The sequence below is a fragment of the Alosa sapidissima genome, chromosome 3 (assembly GCF_018492685.1).
Source record: "Alosa sapidissima isolate fAloSap1 chromosome 3, fAloSap1.pri, whole genome shotgun sequence".
NCBI classification, from domain to species: domain Eukaryota; kingdom Metazoa; phylum Chordata; class Actinopteri; order Clupeiformes; family Clupeidae; genus Alosa; species Alosa sapidissima.
The window spans coordinates 5,050,739-5,071,535 of NC_055959.1; the positions used below are offsets into that span (position 1 = coordinate 5,050,739).

General features: G+C 41.5%; 4 protein-coding genes and 1 long non-coding RNA gene across 7 annotated transcripts in view; 1 reads left to right on the forward strand and 4 right to left on the reverse strand.

The window, feature by feature from the left end:
* The window catches only part of hoxb3a (homeobox B3a), a 58,726-nt gene extending 45,280 nt beyond the window's left edge, over positions 1–13,446 (reverse strand). For both annotated transcript variants that reach the window (XM_042086918.1, XM_042086916.1), the window contains exon 1: positions 13,132–13,446. The gene's annotated coding sequence lies outside the window, so the exon portion shown is untranslated. The remainder of the gene's footprint in view (positions 1–13,131) is intronic.
* Positions 78–9,653, forward strand: LOC121705742. Of its 2 annotated transcripts, none has more exons than XR_006030883.1 (2): positions 78–145; positions 9,033–9,653. It is a non-coding gene; the product is annotated as an uncharacterized LOC121705742 (long non-coding RNA). The 2 variants fall into 2 exon arrangements; XR_006030884.1 differs by lacking the exon at positions 78–145 and adding an exon at positions 8,740–8,810.
* On the reverse strand, positions 696–3,210 carry hoxb5a (homeobox B5a). The gene is made up of 2 exons (XM_042086934.1): positions 2,485–3,210; positions 696–1,808 (listed from the first exon to the last, which is right to left on the reverse strand). Exons 1-2 carry the CDS (start codon positions 3,062–3,064, stop codon positions 1,561–1,563), a joined length of 828 nt encoding a protein of 275 aa, XP_041942868.1. The 5' UTR covers positions 3,065–3,210; the 3' UTR covers positions 696–1,560.
* Positions 5,148–7,718, reverse strand: hoxb6a (homeobox B6a). Its single transcript, XM_042086943.1, has 2 exons — positions 7,052–7,718; positions 5,148–5,786 (listed from the first exon to the last, which is right to left on the reverse strand). Exons 1-2 carry the CDS (start codon positions 7,479–7,481, stop codon positions 5,530–5,532), a joined length of 687 nt encoding a protein of 228 aa, XP_041942877.1. The 5' UTR covers positions 7,482–7,718; the 3' UTR covers positions 5,148–5,529.
* Positions 13,447–14,889: 1,443 nt separating the features above from the next.
* hoxb7a (homeobox B7a) lies at positions 14,890–20,354 on the reverse strand. Its single transcript, XM_042086942.1, has 2 exons — positions 19,818–20,354; positions 14,890–16,200 (listed from the first exon to the last, which is right to left on the reverse strand). The coding sequence occupies exons 1-2, from the start codon at positions 20,248–20,250 to the stop codon at positions 15,938–15,940; spliced, it is 696 nt and encodes a 231-aa protein (XP_041942876.1). The 5' UTR covers positions 20,251–20,354; the 3' UTR covers positions 14,890–15,937.
* Positions 20,355–20,797: the final 443 nt, after the last annotated feature.

The following is a 20,797-nucleotide window of genomic DNA, read 5'->3' on the forward strand; positions in this document are numbered from 1 at the left end:
ACTTTTGGTATAGTTTGGTGAAAAGGGAAAGCGGAATTGCTAAACGCAGGCGACCAAGCAGGTCGGACAGCTAGTCCCCATGACAGGACCCTTACGCAGCTCTCAAAAGTCGTCTAGACTTAGCCTAACCATTGGAGACACTTTGGTAAGTTTAAGAGTTCAGTGTTTGTTTACTTGAAATCAGATGTAAAGTCGTTAGTCTGCGAGGGGCTGTCTCTAACAATTAAGAAAATCATGCAGGGAGCATTGTGCGTGCTATTTTATTTTTTCTGTAGAAGGGCTGGCCATGTGTAGCCTATGCAGTAGTTTGGTTTTTGCTTTGTTGTGGTCAGTGGTTTTGTTGTTAGTTTACGTGATGGCCATGTGATTCAAGCGCGCATTTTCAGCATAAATTTAGAAGTTGTGGAGTTAATTTTTCTCTGAGTAGATTGACTGACTTATATTTCTAAGAATTCAACAAAGCCAGACACTCCATTGACTTAATTGTGCAAGGATGTAACAAGACAGTTTTAACAATGTTGAGACAAATCGATGGTTGATTATTGTCAAAGTAGGGTTGGTGGTCGCATTTACACCAGGAAGGAAGTTGGCAGAGTGTTAGTGTCTGAGATGCGTTTGACCCACAGATGCCATGGTCGTGGGGCACACTCGTCCATACTAAAATGCAATCAATACAGTCCAGTTTTTGGTCTGAATATGAGGAACTTTATTTTTTACTCCAATTTAAGCTACAAACAAATACAAAAAGCGTATTGGCAAAATGCGTACAGGCAGTCTGACATGATAATTGCCATTTATTTCAGCTTTCACACGCTTGTCATCCATTCTGCCTACTACGAGGAGCTAATTGGTCACATTAAAAATGTCTAATATGTACATCCTGCTTGGAACATAACCATGATCCAATAATATACAATTACATTTGTTGAATAGAACTATACACATGTATGAACTGAAACAGCGAGGTCTATATACAGGTTTCCCCTTTTTACTCAAAAAATATTGGTGGATTTGAACACATGACGAAAACCTAATGGAACTTATGCAGACATGCTTAGTTAAGCATGAAGAGGAGCATGAAACACACGGAGGGTTCTGCAGAAGCAATGCAGTTACCACTATACTACAGCTTCACTTCATATAAGGGAAAAGGCAATTCTAAGTTGTAAACTCAAAGTATACACTTGTTATAGATCGTAAATAAGTTATAACATTTAAGAGCTGCATGCTAACTTTCGAGAGAGCATTAACATAGCCATTGACACATAAACAATATTTATAACAAGAACATCAGGCGGCATTGGATATCTTTTTTTTCTTTTCTTTTTTTTCCTCTCGAAATAATAGTCACCATAGTATTAAAAAACAACAACATGAACACTAAGTTTTTTTTAATTAATTATAGCAGTACCACAGTAGAATTTTAAGTTGCCTAAAACATCAACAACATGCTGAAAGGTGCCGCATTGAACTGGATTCTGTAACTGTGTCTTGTCTATTTTTTTGTGTTTCATTTATTATGATATCCTTTCAACCAACACAGAATGATTTGCACGACTACTACGGCTGGAAAGCGCTACCTGCAGTAGCCAAACTCATACTCTTCAGCTTATTGTCCTTTTTCCATTTCATCCTTCGATTCTGGAACCAGATCTTAATTTGCCGTTCTGAGAGACACAGCGCATGGGCTATCTCTATCCTCCTCCTCCGGGTGAGGTACCTATTGAAATGGAACTCTTTTTCCAGCTCTAGCGTCTGATATCGGGTGTATGCGGTTCGGGCCCTTTTGCCGTCTGGTCCCGTCATATCTAAACAGCATGAACAAAACGCAGTGGGAACAAGCATTAGCGGAATGCAGGGACACAGCAATCAGAAAAGCAGATGACCACACACAACTTGTTAGCATGCGTTCGTTTACACATATTTAGTCACAAATGAGCCTTGCTTTTCAGTAGAATTCTAAGGCGGACAGATTAAAGCAATGGGCTGGGGTTATGCTACACATGCCTCGCTTGCTGTTATTGCTTTTGCCTTTTTAGCCTACATGGTCTGAAATGGTTTAACATGGAATAGCTTACTTAGAAGTGGCTCGGTAATTTCACACGTTACTATTATCCTTCTTCCTCTGTTTTTGCTGTTTTCTTCGTCACCCCTCAACTTTTTTCTCCACCTCCTTTTGATTCTACTGGTTTTATGGCCCCTCGTTTTATTGCCCCCCAGCCTAATCAAGTTCCCACAAGAAATAAAGCGAAACTTTCCGAAGAAACAACAACTTCTAAGTCTCCCTGTCGCCCTGTCCTTTCTGCCACCCCACTGCCATTCTCTCGCCAACAGTGTAAGGCTCCACACTTCAAAGATTTATGGCGCTATCACGGAAATTAGAATAAAGACTGAATCATGGTGCATTTGTATTAGCATCGAGTAAAACAAGTAACATTGCTATACATCGAGAATACTTAGAGTTAAAACAAAATATATATATACCATGGCTTATATGCAGTTTCCGCATCCAGGGGAATATCTGTGGCGTTTGGCCATCGGTCGACGCCGACGTGGTGGATGTGGCGGTGGACTCCTGCTTTTGCTGCGTCCGGGGAGCGGAGTTGCTTGATCTGTGGCTGCCTTCCTCGGTCTCGGAAGAAACACTGGCCTCGTCGATTTCTGTAAAATGTGTGCTGTTGGTGAGGTTACTGCCCGCTGTTGAGGCGCTCTGGTCGGAGGGGGGAGAAGAGCTTTTGGATCCCAGGCTCTCGCTGTTGGAGCAGGGCAGGGGCTCCGGAGACGCGAGCGAACAGCTTGATGGCTGCCGAAACCGCGTCTCCGGAGCCGGGGACTGGAAGCCCCGGGAGTTATCCCCAACAGCCCCAAAGTGGCCCGTGGCGGTTGAACGATTGACGCTTAGGTCCATCCCATTGTAGTTGTAGCCGTAAGAGCCTGAATGCATGGTGCCGGAGTCCCTGTACGAAGCGTTCATAGCGCTGCTGCTAGTTCCATAATTTAGTAACTGATAGTCGGGGCCATTTGGGTAGCGCCCTGAGAACGAGTTTACAAAGTAAGAGCTCATTTAGGTTGTTTTAGAGGGCTTGATTTGTAGATCTTGGTCGTTATAACGCTGTGCTTCACGATTTATGATGTATTAATGAATTATAGCAATGCACTGTACTTCGTTTTTGCTATGTATGCGGCCAAATATGGGGGTGGGGGTGCGTTTGGGAATCACGTGCTTTTGTTGACCAGTCGTAAATTCTCACTGATGACTTCAAGAGGTAATTCATGCTCTATGGTTACAAATGATGACGATATGGGAGTCGTTAGGCTCAAGTCAACGTGTGCCTCCCAATGCTGTGGTGTGCTGCGCGTTAGCAGACAGCGTCACCTACTGGACATATAGGTTTTTGCGAGAAAATGAAACGCTTCGTTCCATACCTCACCTCCTTTTGTCCTCTTTAACTACGATAATAAAAATGATTTGTATCACTATTGTGTCCAGTATCACTTGTTGTGATCACAGTATCATTAATAGTAGCCTACTTATTGACCTTTTTTGCGTGTTGGTTTGTCCTGGACCGCTTTGTTAATAGTCAAATATATGAAAGAAAAATAGCACATTCATACCAATAATGCCTCTTTCATCATGTTTGAGACTGCATATTCTTTTAAGCACTAATGGTTCTGATAAACGTAACATTACATCACACTTCATCTAGACTTTGCCATTATTATTATTATTGTTATTATCATTAGTAGTAGTAGTAGTAGTAGTAGTGGTGGTGGTGGTGGTGGTGGTGGTGGTAGTAGTAGTAGTAGTAGTAGTAGTAGTAGTAGTAGACTATTAGTAGTAGTTTTGGTGTTCGGCTACTATTTAGTATATTTGTGTTTCTTATGAGATCATGATTTTTACTGTTGTCATGCGTGTTACCAAACGTCATGGAAACGTGGTGTTGTTTTTAATGGGCATGTATTGGCAGTCTCTCTTGTAAAGCTTTGATTAAATGTATAAGCAGACTGACATTGTAGGTGAGCATTTACAATCGAGCCACAACCACAGTCACAGGCTGCAAACGTTTTGGACTGAATATGTGGAACGCAATTCTGTGATATATGGTCTTGGCTGATTTACGGTTTGTTGACACAGAAGCATAAGTAACTGCATGTATGTGCGCTATAATATGTAAACTTTCATTCTGACAGTGGTGTTCTTCCTTAGCTTACATTTAAGTCACAGAAAAGAGTAAATGAGAGATACCAGATCATTTTGATAGCCTTCAGATTTGTTTAAGTTTTGAAATGTTAAAAAGATTCACGTTTCGTTTTGATGAATTCAAGCTTTTGCAATTGGCACAAAACGACTTCTAAAAGAGCTATACGTGCATTTGCATTTGGACACTAGATGCGTCGTTTTTCATAATTTCTATGACTTTAGAAGGCCCACTCTGTCTATCTGTCTATCTTACTATCAATCTGTCTATTTTATAGCCATATCAATATGTTTTACATTGAGGCTAAGGGCAGAAGTTGCCTAATCACGCGCCTGCCTACCTGCACAAAAAGAATGCGCCCATTGAGAGGGAGTCCTTCGGCCACTCAACGCCTTCGGGTGAATGTCCGGCTCGGACAGGTCAACTTTCTCCTTCTGCCATTCATTACACCACTTCAGTATACACCACTTTCCTGAATAGGCCTACTACTCTCATTGCGTTCCCCTCTCAGTGCATTATAGGTTATAAGGAGATTTTACCTGTGCGCCCGACGGATGCAATGAGTTGCAATGTTGTCAGTGCAACAAAGAAAATATGGTGTATAAAAATACTCGCATTGTTCCCCTGAGATTTCACAACACATAATTTAACTTGTAATTTGACCATACAGATGTAATCCATGTAACATTTCACTCTGGTTTAAACAAAGTTATGTTATTTGTTTTCAGAGTATAACCCGGGAACAGGTGCTCTACTGGACTGAATCTAAAAGTTCCTGTTCCTATGCTCGGTTCAGCAATATTATAAGCGGCATATTTAGGTATAGGTGCTTACTTTAGAAAAGGTTAGTATAGATATCAGGTATGCATTTGCGTAACTGTTATTGACTGATACTGTTCCCTTTTTCTCTAGGGTAAAAAACGTGCTCTCTACAAAGGTCCTAAACCATGAAGGAAAAGCAAGGCCATTCATTTGTACAATGAGATTTTCTTTTTATTGTAATACATCTTAAATATGAACACGAATATGACATATTTCAAATAGCTCGTTAAACACGGTCATTTTCTTTATAAGACCAACTTCTAAGTCGAGACGCGCGCACAAAAACACATTTAATCGGTATTCGGCATTAATTATACAAAAGAATAAACATTAAAAAAATGACAGCAACAATTAAAATGCAATATTAAGATGAATTCTGGAATGCTACAACGAATTTAACAACACAATTTCACTGGTGCGAACTTTGAGGGAAAGGGGAAAGTCTTCATTTCTTTTCTGAAAGGGAGAATTGGTGTGCCCTCTATGCTATTTTTATCTACGGTCCTTTTTATTCTGTCCTCTTCTCCTCCTCCTCTTCTCCACTCGTTTGTGAGGAGTTGATGAGTTTGTTTTCTTTTTTCCACTTCATCCTCCGGTTTTGGAACCAAATCTTTATTTGGCGTTCTGTCAGGCACAGAGCGTGCGCGATTTCTATACGGCGCCTCCGGGTCAGGTACCTGTTAAAATGGAACTCTTTCTCCAACTCCAGCGTCTGGTAACGAGTGTACGTTTGACGACCTCTTCGGCCAGGGTTACCAAAAGCTCCTGTTCAAAACAAGGGAAAGAGAAAGTCCAGCATTAAAGTCTTGAGAGTGTGTACCATAATGACACATATGAGGGAGAAAATGTCCTAACATTTGTCCCAACATCATGACTTGAAACTCGTGAGCATCGGACATATAGCCTATGCATGTGCTTTTTAAACAGTTTTGCTTCACCACAAGGTAGGCTACCCCACAAATTCCCCAGTATTACGCCATGTTTAAAAATAACTGAATAGTTGAATGAATAGTTTGTGTTACTATTTTGCCTTGCTATACACATATTGCCATTCAGATTGTACCTCTGGATCAAGTCTGCGTAAAACTGCAGAATTGCATGTCAAGTTCTATTTGTGTTCACATGCACTTTGACGAACTATTTTAATGTAGGCTATCATATCAAACTTCACATCCGTACATAAATCTACAGTGTCCGGTTACAGTTTGGACATCTGACACACTGTTCTGGGGCTAAGGCTCAATATTTAAATAATGGCGAAAGGTCCACTAAACCTCACATCACACTCCATGTACTGGCACATTGGCAAATACAGTGGAAATTCCAAACACCAACCTAGAAATTAAGTGATAGTTGTAACCAACCAGTGATTCACTCTAAGGAACAAGCTCAAATGTTCTTAAGGTTGATGGTAAATCGGTATTCTACCGCCTCTGCTCATTTAATATTTACTTAATGCCTAACGTATTATATTGTAGAGTACACGTGTTTTTCGCATATTAATATTTCTGTTATCATCTGCCCTTGACGTACTGTGCGGAATTGTTAGCCTCACATATCGGTATCATAAAGTGTATTTGTCTTGTGATTGCCACTGCACTTGGTGATAGTGTACAGCAGGGCGGTAACAGAGGGAGAGCTTGTCAAAACAACAATAAGAGCCATTTTGCGATAAGAGAAATGATTGGAGTCAACAGCCATGCCGTTGTTAACTGGGGTTGTGCTCTGGTCTTACAGGCTTTAATCTGCAGCTTGATAGATATGAGCCTTGCGGCAATTAAACTCATCTCATGGTAAATGGGAGAAAGTGAAAATCTTGCCGGCAGTGTAAAGTGTAGAAGGGCAGTGTGACTGTGACTGACTCTAGCCTGGCTGTTATGGAGCTGAACACCAAACCGACATTATTTTCCTACTGTACGGGCTTCCGGCTTTGTACAGTGAAGTAGCAAGTCACGTATCAGGCGGATCTGTGTATATGTAAACATCAACCATAAACGGCAGCTAAAATGAGACAAAAAACAAGGACTCACCGTTGCAAGAGTTCATTCTCTGCATCCATGGGTAGACCGGTACGTTTGGCTTCTGCTCTTCGCTTTCGACGAATAAACCCTTGTTATGTGGCCCTGTGCAGTCCGTCTTGCGATGGTCTTGACTAAGGACAAGAGAGTGATCTTCTATACTGGCGAGTGCGCAAGCGGCGTCCTTATCCCTGTAAAAGCTGGCTGCTGCATAATCGCAAGCACCGGCTGTTGACGACCGGCTGTAGGCACCATTCGTCTGCTGGTAAAAAGAGGATGAGTACGCCTTCTCTTGAACGCTGGTAGCTCCATAAGCAGCACCAGAATAGTGTCTTAAAGGATCTGTATATCCGGAGGAATATAACGGTATTTGTCCCAAGAACGACTCCTGTCCACCAGCCAGAGTCACTGGGAAAGTTGAGTTTACAAAATAGGAACTCATTGGGAGGGTACGGTTCTTTTCCTTGGTTTATGATTTGTTGTGTTTTATAGTCCAAGTGGTTTAGCTATTAGTAGTTTATCGGAGATTGGGTTTTAGTTGAGGGGGGGGTGCTGGGTGGCTGTGTGCCAGTGTGGGACAGAGGGAAACCGTACCATCTGACCAGACGCTGACCAATAGCATGAGCCCTCGCCTGCAAAATAGCACCCTTGAGGGGGGCTGTGATTGCATGCGTCGGGGGACCCCAGCGCGAAGCCTAGAGATCGCCTTTTCTTTTTTCATGTCCTCTTCATAGCCTCCCCTTCCAATAAGATTGCACTATGCGAATCGCAATGGAATCTTAAAGCACTAAATTGAATACATCGACACTCTCACCCTTCTGTTTTGGCTGTGGTGTGCTCATGTTGCCTACACACGCTATGGCCTAACCCCGTCAAAGAAAAACGTAGTACAAAACGGCATCGAGTTTCAAAACACGTCAAAACATTAAGCTTATTTCAGTATTATACAGATATGCATTCCAAGTTATATATATATACATATTATCTATGTCTTATTCGCTTATTAAACCACGTGGAAAACAAATAAACGACATGCACACATTCTCTGTATCTATCTTATCATATAATGTTCAGAATTACTTGAGGTGGTGCTGTTTTTGCCCAGGAAGACTTAAGGGTGACTCAAAATGAAGCGTTTGCAACAGGTACCTCTAGCCCACTGCGATACTTTATTTGGCTTCGTTAGGTCAGAATTGGTTATCACAAGCAGAATGTGCACCTCACATGATGACGTCAGATACATGTCTAGCATAGACATTCCCACTGAAGTGGGATACATTTTGCGATACATTTTTGACATCTGCGGTTGTTTTACATTGTGTGTGTGTGTGTGTGTGTGTGTGTGTGTGTGTGTGTGTGTTGACCCCGTGGCTTTCTACACCACCATAACAGTCACTTATTACTGCATTTGTTTATCCAGAAAACCTATTTAGACACATGGCTTCCTGAATACATTTCGTACTTGGCTCTACAGCGCATATAGAATTATGGCCTAGTAATATATTTCACCGTGCAGTATACTCTTATGTATATAGATATCTCCACTAACTAAACATGGTGCATTTCATGTGTAGTCTCTGGGTCCTTCGGGTTTCGTGATGTGATTAATAGAGCAGTTCGGCATCACAAGTGGATTTTAAGCGTCATTTGAGGGGACTGCAAATTATTCTTTTTTACTTTCAGTTTTGCTTCCTCTACACCGAGGATGCTGCGTTTCCTTCTCCCCCGACTGCTTTTGTGCGGACGGGAAACTGCCATTGTGTGTCCGTTTGTAAGAGAAAGCAGACAACTTTGCTATTCAAATGTCTAGTCAATAATCTATTAGTAGGCCTAATAGTACACGTACGAGTTGAAATGGTTTTAGATTCTTTCCCATATAAAGCGCAGAATGATGAAAGAAGATTCTGTGTAGTTTGTAGAAGGAATTATAACTTAATGTATGAAAGTTGTCTGATGTAACAACATAATAATATTAATTATGCTTTTGTTTCAGATTCAGTTCAGGTTTACTGAATGGGAATGACGGCCTAAAAAATGAAGAATCCATGGCCGCCTCTTCACAAATACAACTTGGCTGCAATAAAGTGCTTCAGAAATAGTTGAGAAATGACCCACGGGACACTAAATCACCGCGCAACGCAGGAGTACGGTGGGGCTCGGCCGGAAACCTCAGCAAAAGGCGCATCGAGCAAGAGCTGTAGCCTACTGTGTTGACCCAGTCTGAGACCGGAGAGGAAACGCGTGTCAGACACTTTTTGTCAAGTTTACTGTAACTCTCCTTAGCCTCTCGAGTTTGCCGCATGATACTGAACATATGTGAGTATTATATTGTTACTAAAAGTATCGCTAACTATTGCTTAGGATAGAAAGATAATTGTTTTATAATATATTAAGCCCTTCCATTTATAGTAATGAAGTGTGTGAATACAAGTATTCTATCACCAATGTCATATTTTTGGCGTACCTGGACTAGTACATTTTAGCCTGAGAAAAAAATGTAATTGTAGAATATTTCCATAACCATTGATTGTGCCCTTGTTTTGTTGATCATTGTGGTACACATTGAATGTATGTTTGGATTTTGTGAATAAATATATCTGTAATTAAATGTTGATTCTGACGAGAGGACGTGAATTTATTTGAATCATAACAGCCTGGTGTGAGAAAAATAAGAAGCTCCTCTGTTTATGTTCATTTATTGCAATTAAGTTTAAAGAAACGTCGACAGGCACAAAAACAGGCTAGGCCTAGGTGTTTCCAACTGATTTGTGATAGAAGTAGGTTACTAATAAATTTGTGTCTGTGTGACGCAAACTCAGTTGTGTGTTTTAAAACTGATATTTTATTTCGAGTAGAAATTATACAGCGTGTTAGACTTAGACTACGACCTTTAACGCACGGATGATGCATAATGCTTTTGAAACACATTTAGGAAATGATCTCTTAATATCACAAACACGCTGAAAACAAGGAGGCAATCGATTATTTCCTTATGTATGAAATGAACATGTCGATTTCCAACTTACTTATGAATTTAAAACCTTTATTAATGTCATTATCTTTATTTATAAATTGGGTCATTTTATGTCCAAATCGAAACTAATACAGAGATAACAATGTAGGCAAGAAATGGGAAGTGTTTGGGAGAATATCAATTTCAATATGAGCTACAGGCCTACGCACGGATATTGGAGTTCTTATAAATAAAAGTTAAATTTAAGTGCAATGACTGAGCGGGACTTTAAATATTCGTGGCTAATAGTTTGCCTTTCACAGACAAAAGTGTTCCCAGTCCGGCGCCAGAACTCTAATAATAATTCAATAATTTTCCCTTGAAATGTTAGAGTTTATTATTAACTAGTCTACTTTGCTGTATTATTCCAGTTTAACACCAATAAATATGCCCGTTTTAAAACCCCTCGAGTCTGTGCTCATGTCATGGTTGCCCCTCAGGCTGTATGTGTTTGTGTATATGCTTGACAATAATCTCATTAGCATTGAATAACCAACTATTTTTCTGGAGGAACATAGAGCCATGCATTATCTCCGATATTTAGTCTGCCAATTTATTATGACACGTAAAACTGGAAAATTAGCGCACATAATGCGAACAAATTATGCAAATGTTACTGACGACTACTTTAACAAATGTGTTCTCCGGAAGCATACAGTGTGCAATAAACACACAGGGTGGCATGGTCCTTCCAAACACAGGCCAGATGTTAACTGAAGATTACTTTCAGCCAGTAACCTGACCGGGCTATATATGAAGGGCGAGTCTTGGTATACACCTCGTATTCAGCACTGTAAATCCAAGCTCTGTGCCCTCCTATTCTACACCAGCGTTATACCTTTGCAGTGTCCACAGAAGAAGAGCGTACGTGTGTTGCTGAAACCGCTGCCTTACGCATAATGTTACTTTGCCTATTTGAAATAAATAAAGTGGAAAACCGTCACATCATTAATATAAACTTTTCTGGGATCCATGGTGGATAGAGTTCCAGCACAGTGAACACATGGCGCAGGGGGCCTAGACGCGCTTCACTGACAGAAGAAGACAAAAACTGCAATAACCTTGGAGCGGTCATCTGCTGGTTTTTAAGAGGGAAACGTAGGATGCACGAAATCGGGGCCTGCAGGCCTGGCTGCTACGTGTGTGCCACAAATCTCTCCCAAACGTAGGCACTTCAAAGCGCGCCCACAGCAGCCACGAGAATTTACAACCTCTGCATTCTTTTGCGTTTCAGTGCCGCAGGGTCGCCCGCCCCTCCCTGCTTTCCTGTTATCTCCAGCCGCAGTGTCTGTGCGGTTTATTGCGGACAACATTTCAGGAAGGTTCTATTAGCATTCAAATATCGCATTTTTGCTAGTCTGTGTGTGGGAAACTCACCCTAGCTGACAATACATTACGCCATTGCCAACTGAAGCACATGCACGCACGCGCGGGCTTGAGCGCGCCGCACAGATGTCCAAGCTGATATAGGAATGTCAAAAGAGTACAAAAGAGTCGTCAATAAATATAGGATCTCCTATTTATCCACGCAGACACCTTTAGCCCACGTTCTCATACACATCAACACACAAGCACGTTTGCTTGCGCGCAAACACACACGCGCAAACAAACACCCCCACACACAAGAACATAAAGGCGCGCGCACAAAACATTCCTTTTTTCCTACTGAAAAGAACGCCTAGTGAACTAGGAGTTGACATTTTGGAGAAGCGCACACTAGATGGCGCCAAAGAGCATGGAATGAGCCGAAGCTGAGGACATTGCGCCACTGGCTGCTTGAACAAATCAACAAGCAGCGGATCCTGCAAAGACCTGTCACCTCATCACTTTTAGCCTGTGTAATGAAAATGGCAGACTGACAGAATTAACAAGCACTGCAGCTTGAACGCTCAAAGAGATGCGACCTATGCTGTTTTTAGATGTTTTTATATCCATCATATTGTTAGGATTAGTTGAGATATGAGTTGGATATAAAATCCTAGGCTATATGCCAATGGTACATGTCAAAGATGGGGAAAATGTTCAATAGATAGATAGATAGATAGATAGATAGATACAAAGAAAGGTGGATATGTAAATAGATACACACATTACATACATACATACATACATACATACATACATACATACATGTATACATACATACAAACAGAGAGGGAGATAGATAGACAGACGTGGCACCAATAATTAATGACGACATGTATATTTCAGTTTTATCCTATTTATATTTTGGGGACTATAGACAGCGGTTCAGGGTGTTTTGCAGTAGGCTAGTCGAACTTCAAATCTATAGCAGTTCACTGGCGCCAGAAGGTGTTACATTTCCGAGAAAACAAATGGACACCAAAGGGTGCAAGAGTTAAAACGGACCGCAAGCTGCCTGACAGGAAATGGAAGGGGGAATAAAAATCCGTAAACGTCGGAGACCCTCGCCCATCTGCCTACATACACACGGCCAATTGTTAGGAGGAAGAGAGGGGGCAGAGAGAAAGAAAGAGGGGAAGGGGAATGCCCTAAAATGAAGAATGTGATCTTGAACTTTGGGCTAAAAAACATTCCTTCCTATAACTAAAGCTTAAAGGTTCATCTTTTAAACCTGTGCTTGACTGGGTCCTCCCAAGGCACGAGCTAAAGCAGACAAGTGCAGGAATGTCGCAGAGCAGCGTGTGTCTTGATTAAGCATTCCACGTAAGAGGTGACCCCGGGCAGCCGAGCTCGGATCCGATTGGCAGCAATGCAGCTCCATCAAACCTAGGCTTCTCTTTGCTCCTCTCTATCCGTTTACCACAAACATCATCCAGCAACCACAGCAGAGCTCAACACAATCAATAGGCTACTTTTACGTATTTCAGAAATATGACTCTGACTCAAATACTCTTAATCTACAACGTGAAGAATCAAGCACCGGTCCAACAATTACCAAGAAATTAGATAAACGTTTGATTAGTCGTCTAACAGCACGGTGCACACTAACAATGCACGCGCATAGTGCAGCAAAAAACATCTAAAACACCGTGTAAGATTACAACTCTAATTCCAAGAAACGAAGCAACCGCGAGATAATGACAGCACGCCTTACCTTTGTTGATAATTCGTCACCGACTCGCTGGACAGCGCGAGCCCTACGCCGCTGGCAGGCGGGCGTTCCCGGAGCTTGATTCGGTCCCGCCATTAGCCCGTGAGTCGCAGTTGTGACAGTGCTGTCGCCGCTGTTTTCCATCCGTTTCTCTCACATTTGTCATTGGGAGATGGATCCCCGTATGAAAAATTAGATGAGAACGACAGCATGTCCAGAATCTCAGTCACTCTCCATGGCAGCGGAAATCCCAATCACAAGCGGCCACATTAGCATAGCGCTACGCATGTAGGCTGGTCCTGTGCTAAGGCACTGATACTCACCCGGCGACGCCGTTTGTATCTAAATTGTTATTTTGTTTAAGTTCATGCACTATTTTCTGCTCAGAAGCTTGAAGGAGCACAGTGTTGTAACAGAAGGTGCGGCGGCCAAAAGAATGCTGCAATATAACCACTTGGGAAATCATAAAAAGTTCATGTTCACGGTTAGCCATCCACATGACCATCCTCGGCCAATCCCAGGACCCAGGCACTCATAAAGTTCTATCACAAAGTTGTAAATTTTCATAAAACAACAAGGAATTTATTGCATTTCTTCATGACTGCTTTAGCAGCAGTGGTTCCTCGTCGCCATCTTTTTCACCTACAAAACCAAGGAGAAATTTGGAGTATTTCCCCCGTTTTTGACGTAAGACCTTTAGATCTTTTGGTGATATTTCTCCTGTGATCTATACAAAGCCGAGAGCCACACGTGCGGTTTTCTGTAATGTTTTAGGAGGCTTGTAAAAGCTTAAAGTTTATTCAGCCGCACCCTGTTGAACAAATAGATTCAATCTAGATTACGACAGTAAAGAAAGTGGGCTTTCTTTGCATCCCAATAAAGACGACAAGCATTGGCCTTTACAGATTGGGTGTTAGTTGACGCAACTGCCACTGTTTAATGAAAAAAGGTTTTCTGATATTGCCTTTATAAGGCTACATAAAATACGCGATTCCCCTTTTGTTTTGTTTTTAACCTTTTATATTGTAACCAAAACGAATGTTAAATATTTTAGTCATGTTCAAACATAGGCCCGAGAATATGAATGTAAAGACTTTGACTGCAGAAAAAAAACCCATGGACTGCTTTGAAAATAGATTTTCTAAAATAACAGTCGATGGATAAACCGCTGTGGCTTTATCTAGTCATTAAGATGTTTAATTACAGGCTTTTATTGAGCTTACATAGGGTTTTTCAAACCAGAATATGTTTATAGAAATGTTTAAGCAATATTTTACGCATAGGCTACTACATAACCTACTAAGGTCTTAAAATATAGCCATGTTCACCCTGTTATTGTAGTATAATGATAAATAAAGAATTTGAACATACTAACTTGCCACTTGCTTTGCTATCTTGTGTTATAGGCTATAGGAAAATGGAGCCCTACAACATTTCGCAATGCGACAATCCGAAGCCGCATTCGCTGTGATAATACCAACGAAGGCCCTGATGTTTATGTGCCTCTGACCCTCATACTGTTGTACAAAGTATTTTTGTTACACCACCCTTGTGTAGGCTATAGGACAGTGGGCATGTTGCTTAAAGCTAGAGTTAAATATTAAACCAGAACGGAAAAGAGCCATTGTTTGTGTCATTCAGAGAGAGCATATGGACAGGCATTTATAGCTGGAAGCACGTTTCCTATTTTGTTTAGTTTTTTTGTCACTTTTATTGGCTATTTCATTGACGCAATAAACACATTAGTTGCAACCTGCCAGTGCAACTGTGATCTTCTGCTCAGGTCGAAAGCAATCGGAGGGTACATAGGCCTTCTCTTTACATACTCGACACAGACACGAGAAGATCACATGAAAATAACTTGATGGTTTCAGAAAGGTATTTATGTAAGTTGCATTTACAGGTTTAGGGGCCTTGGTTATATTACTGATGGTGGTCTAGACTATCAGATTTTCTATACTTAATATTGTTACCCTTTCTTTAAAATATCCTTACTACTATGCATATTTGCAAACTGTTCATGCAAACATATTTTAACAATTCCTGAAGCTAAGCGACCTGAATAATATGGCAATCACAACCATTTCCCTGCATCGTCATCCATGATTGCAGCTTGCAAATCTATAAGAATGCACAAAACATAATAGAGGTTTCTTGAATGGGGGGCTTCTTGAATTATCCAGAACACTTAAGTCTGATCCAGTTTTTTTTTTCTTTTCTTTTTTTTCTTTTTTTAATTGGAGCGCACATAACATTTCACAACGACACCCCCCCCCCCCCCTCCAAAAGAAGAAAAGAATAATAATATAATCATATCCCGTTGTCCACTGTACATATTTTTGTCACAAAGACCTTCATCGTTCAATATATAAATGCTACTTGAAGAAAAGCGCTTTGATACAAACACAAAATATCTCAATCAATACACAGAAAGAGAAAAATTGCCTGTTAGACTATTTAAATGTTTTATAAAGAGTCCCTTTTTGCATTTTCCCTCCGAAAAAAAAAAAATCAACTGAATATAAGAAAGCACAGCCATTCTGAACATTATTTAACAAAAAAATCGAATGGTCATTTTTTATATAGCATTTTATAGGCTATGCTATGTGCAAAACCAATTGGTCTTTTGACTATTGCTCATACAGCCTACACGGGACTTCAACCTGCACATCTACAGAACAACAACAATATCTTATTAGGTAGTATAATTGTAGTTTTACTCAGTGTTGAACAAACTGAGGACAACAAGGATTTCTGTTTCACAATTAGAGTCTGTCTGGAGCCCCGCTCCGTTCACGCAATGCCGCCGTCACTCTTCCTCGTCCTCTTCTTCCTCCTCTCCACCAGGCGCGTCAGTAGTAGGAGAGCTTGATCCCGCTGTTTTGTTCTCTTTCTTCCACTTCATCCGTCGGTTCTGGAACCAGATTTTGATCTGACGTTCTGTGAGGCACACCGCATGCGCAATCTCGATGCGCCGCCGCCGGGTCAAGTAGCGGTTGAAGTGGAACTCCTTTTCCAGCTCCAAGGTCTGGTAGCGTGTGTAGGTCTGTCGGCCTCGTTTCCTGTCCGCACCTGTGAACAAACAAGTCCGAACAGAGTAGAGAGGTAGGTTAAATTAGTCTTAGTTAGTATGTTTAACAAAAATCATAGAAGTTGGTATAAGTTGGTATTATTTAGAAACATAAATATGACTAAAGCAACAGTAGGCTAGCCTATTAATAGCCTACATCTAGCAACCTGATGTGACTAGAGTTGTTGCGTAGGCTTACCAAGATAAAATGCTCTCTGCCATATCCTTAGGTCCTTTCAAAGCCATATAGATAGTCGGTGGCATTAGAATATTTACCAGAAACCGACTACGGGGGAAGATGATTTTTTCGTTTTTATCGTTGTTACTGTTGTTGTCGTTGTTGATGTATTATAAATGAAGAATTATAACAGCAGAGGAAACGTTTCACCTTATTTTCAAATAACACAAGTGTGCTGAGCGGTTTAGATTTTAACGTTATGTTTAAAGTGTGTCTAACTTTATGTTTTAATTATGTAATGGTTTTGTCATATTGTGCTTGTGAATTTGCAGCTATATTCACCACATGCTTCCTATACACGTCTCCGAGCCTTTTGTTATCAGTTCACCCGATGGTTAGATAACTGTGTCCATGGTTAGATAACTGTGTCTCCACCTAGCCTACTTATTTTTGTTGTATGACAAAATTAGGGAACGAAATTGTGAAGAAAGAGGTTGTCCTCTCCTATCCACGATTTTCGTCTGGACTGGATTAGACCATCAAGAGTCACTCATCTTCCAGTCCCATGTTATGAAACATCCACACACACAGGCAACTTACACCATGCATGATTAAAAATGTCAACATTGGTCCAGCACACAATAAATACTTTGCCTTTTCTTCTAACTGTTTTTTCTATGCAATTGTGATCATTGTACTATTAAACCATAAATACATACAACAGAAAAAAGAGAACTGCTGAAGGAAAACAAAACAATTTTCAGGCCAAGTCTAAAAATACCAACCAAGCACTGCACAAAAAAAGTGCTGGCATTCCGGGGAATGAGACTATGGGAATGGTAGCTTCCCTACAAATACTGCAGAGGTCAATGTGGACTTGTCTAGTCGTTGACAGAAAATGCGCTGCCACATCCATCTAAGAATACTGAAACAGCCTAGTGAAGTACACTAAATGGACATTTGCACCATATCCAATGTCGCTTCTTCAGGGTAATTTTCAAGTAAGAGAGATTGTTTTTTTCTCTATTTTTCGCAAGGCAGTAGAAATGTCTGGCGCGCTGGGCAGAATTGCATTTCTGTGTATGTGTGACAAGCGTGGTCCTAATTTCCTCCCTGGCAACACTTTCGAGAGGACACCAAAGGCAGATGAGACAAAACTATTAGAAAGGCACAGAGAGAGAGAGAGAGAAGGGTTGTTCAGAGGGAATTCCTCATACTATGCCCCCATAAAAAGCTCAAACGAAGAAGGATGGAAGTGCCGGGTGGTGCCGTTTAGGATATTTCAGAGAAGATCCTAAAAGGGTGAAACAAAGATGGGTATTGTGCTCCGAAAATACCCACAATCATGCTCACAACACTCTGTAAAAGAAAAAATGAGGGAAAGGATTTTTAACTGACAGACATTTTATCTTCTCCCTATACTTCATGTTATTTGAAAGGGGAAGTGTGGCTGCGTGCATGCATGCGAGGTGGGCATGAGTAGGTATACGTATAGAGACAGCACACAGATTAACCCAAGCCGGGGCTTCTGTCCTGGCTATAAGCGTCAAACTTTAAAGAACTGGGCCCTGGGTTACAAGAGGCCTAGTTCTACGTGCTTAAACACGAACACATTACACAAGAATCTGAGCTTCATTTGTCATAATTGACCGCACGCGCCTGAGATAAGACTGATCGGATTAAAAGCTTTTAAGTCGACATCCATCTCAGATGCTGGGCTCTGCTAAGAACACGCCGTTTTGAGTATTCATTTTTTATTCTCTGGTCAAGTAGACTGTCGACAGAAACAAAATATTAGGCCTATCCATCTCCAGGCCGTGGTCACATGCAATATAACTCGGACCCGTTCAAATGTAAGTCAAATTGTGTGTGTGTGTGTGTGTGTGTGTGTGTGTGTGTGTGTGTGTCGAAGACAGAGAGGGGAGTAGTAGCATACTCATGAAGTTCACATTTCCGACTGTTGTAAATAGATCTACCGCGCCAACACGTTCTCCCGCTGCATCCATCTCCATAGCTTTAAGGCCAGTATTCTCATTAGATCACACTCAATGTATAAACAACTTGCCAATTTGCATCCGTCAAAAAAAATAACAGAGGGACTGAGAGAGTCATGGATAGTCATGTCAGGCATGCGCGGACCTAAAATGTAAAGCTTGTACATTTCATAAATATCTTCCACAAAACTAAGACGACAGCCAAGAGTTTACAGGAAAACATGAATCGCCGATACCTGCTTGTAAATGTCAGACAAGCTGTTAATTAGAAAGTATCTGTTTCAGAACTATCAGCCTGTGTTGTTGTATTTTTATGCCGGAGGCTAACAAGACCAGTAGTGCCGCAGGTTGTCATTTGATGGATAGGTCCTTTGCAGTTCGTGGCCCGAGCCTGGAGTGCTTACAGAAAATCATTACACAAAAAGTTGTCAGCTACTATTTCACTGAACCTGCTGTTGGGAGACAGTGACTCACATTACTTCAGGCTAAAGATCCGATTTTTACATATATTCGCAAATGTATGTATATAGTTTCTTTCTTTAGTTTCACACACAGAGAGAGAGAGAGAGAGAGAGAGAGAGAGAGAGAGAAGAGAGAGCGAGAGAGAGAGAAATAAAGAGAGAGAGAGAGAGAGAGAGAGAGAGAGAGAGAGAGAGAGAGAGAGAAAGAAACAGAATACAACCAGAACAGTGCTCACTCACACACACACACACACACACACGGCCATTGAACAACTATAACAGCGCGTACACACACGTATACATGCACGCTCACTTTGAGATGCATATAGACATGCGTTAATCCGATGTGAACACACGCATATCTTTTCATCTTTCATGAATATTCATTTTGTTGATTGTCAACAAGAGGCCTCAAGACGTATCTCACAGGTACCAAACTCTATGGCCTCTGTCAATAAAGCTTTCCGTCCATACACATTTTGCGTGATGAGGAAATGCACCACCTTCGTGTAATGAGTTGGAAACAACTATTTAGTAGGCTACTCAGCTATGGTCTAAGAGAAATTATTACACCTCGGACTGTGATTATGGTGCTACTTTTCAGACTTGCGAGCTTAATGCAAGTGCTACCTATACATAACAAGCAAACAATTGTCTAATAACATTATTTTCTATAAAATGCGGGCAAATGTGCCACCGGTGTTTTTACGTTCACAATTCCTTCAGATATAACCGACCCATCCCCTTCTACCCTTAACACAATATGCTAATGAATATTCGCGTGCCTTAAATGATGGCTTTATACAGGTCGTATAGCAATAAATGTCCTGCGAATGCAGCACATTGCCTGGTGCAGATCAGGAAGTTGCTCTGATCACTTCACAGCGTCGGTCAAAGACCGTATACAAAAACAATTAGCTTTTTCCCCATGTCTCCAACCTTAGCCAACCCCCCGACTTTTACAAAAATATTTAACTCGAACGCACCTGTACTTCTCATCCAGGGATAAATTCTGAGGTTGTCTTCGTTTTGTTGATGGCAACTCCGCTGGTCTGGCTTACTGCAACCAGCGGGCGCCTTGGACGGATCTACGGTGCACTTCGCTGCCAGACCCGGGTAATCAAAGGGGGAGCAGTGCATGTTTAGTGGGCCAGTGGTGAACCCATAGCCTGCAGGGTACGTGCTCTGGCTCTGACTGGACAAGGCTCCTCCGGTACTGTACAGCCCCGGCAGCGGAGAGGAGGCTGAGGAGGTAGTGGAGAATGAGGCGCCGCCGGAGTTGGAGCCATAGCCGTTGGCTCGCTGGGAACTGGACGCAAAAGCGCAAGAAGTTTGCTCGGGAAAAACCCCACTTGGAAACACCGAACTTGCCGCTTGATATTTGGAAAACAACGCGTTCGCATAATACAATGAACTCATAATTTGACCCGTGATTTGTAGACCAGAAGGTTTAAATGTCGGTTTTACGAGGTCCTGTGATATATTACAGAATTACAGTCTAGATTTACACCAAAAATCACCCCTTTTTCCTCAGGGACCACGTGATGAATACCACGTGACACATAGTCCTCCAATGGAAGTGTTGCTTCCCACAGCTCTTCAAATGTGGAAAAAGTGCACAGCACTGACCATCCACATAAAGTACCTTACATTATTCACTGCAAGACAAAGGTACCCACAGTCAACAGAAACTAACGTGTGCGCAAAAATCGATTGACTCCCGAATATGTCCTATAATCACCGTCTGCGATTCCATGCTATAAAATATCTCCAACTGTATAAAGGTAATCTACAAATAAATATGGCCTACCATACTTTAGGTGCATCCTCTCTCTATTGACACTACACAAATAAAAAGAAACCTATTTGTTTCTGAATCGATTTCCATGGGGTCTTTGGGGTCTCTCCCCAACAGACGCTCCTTGTCCTCCAACCCTCTACACTGTGGTTGCAGTTCTTCCGTCGC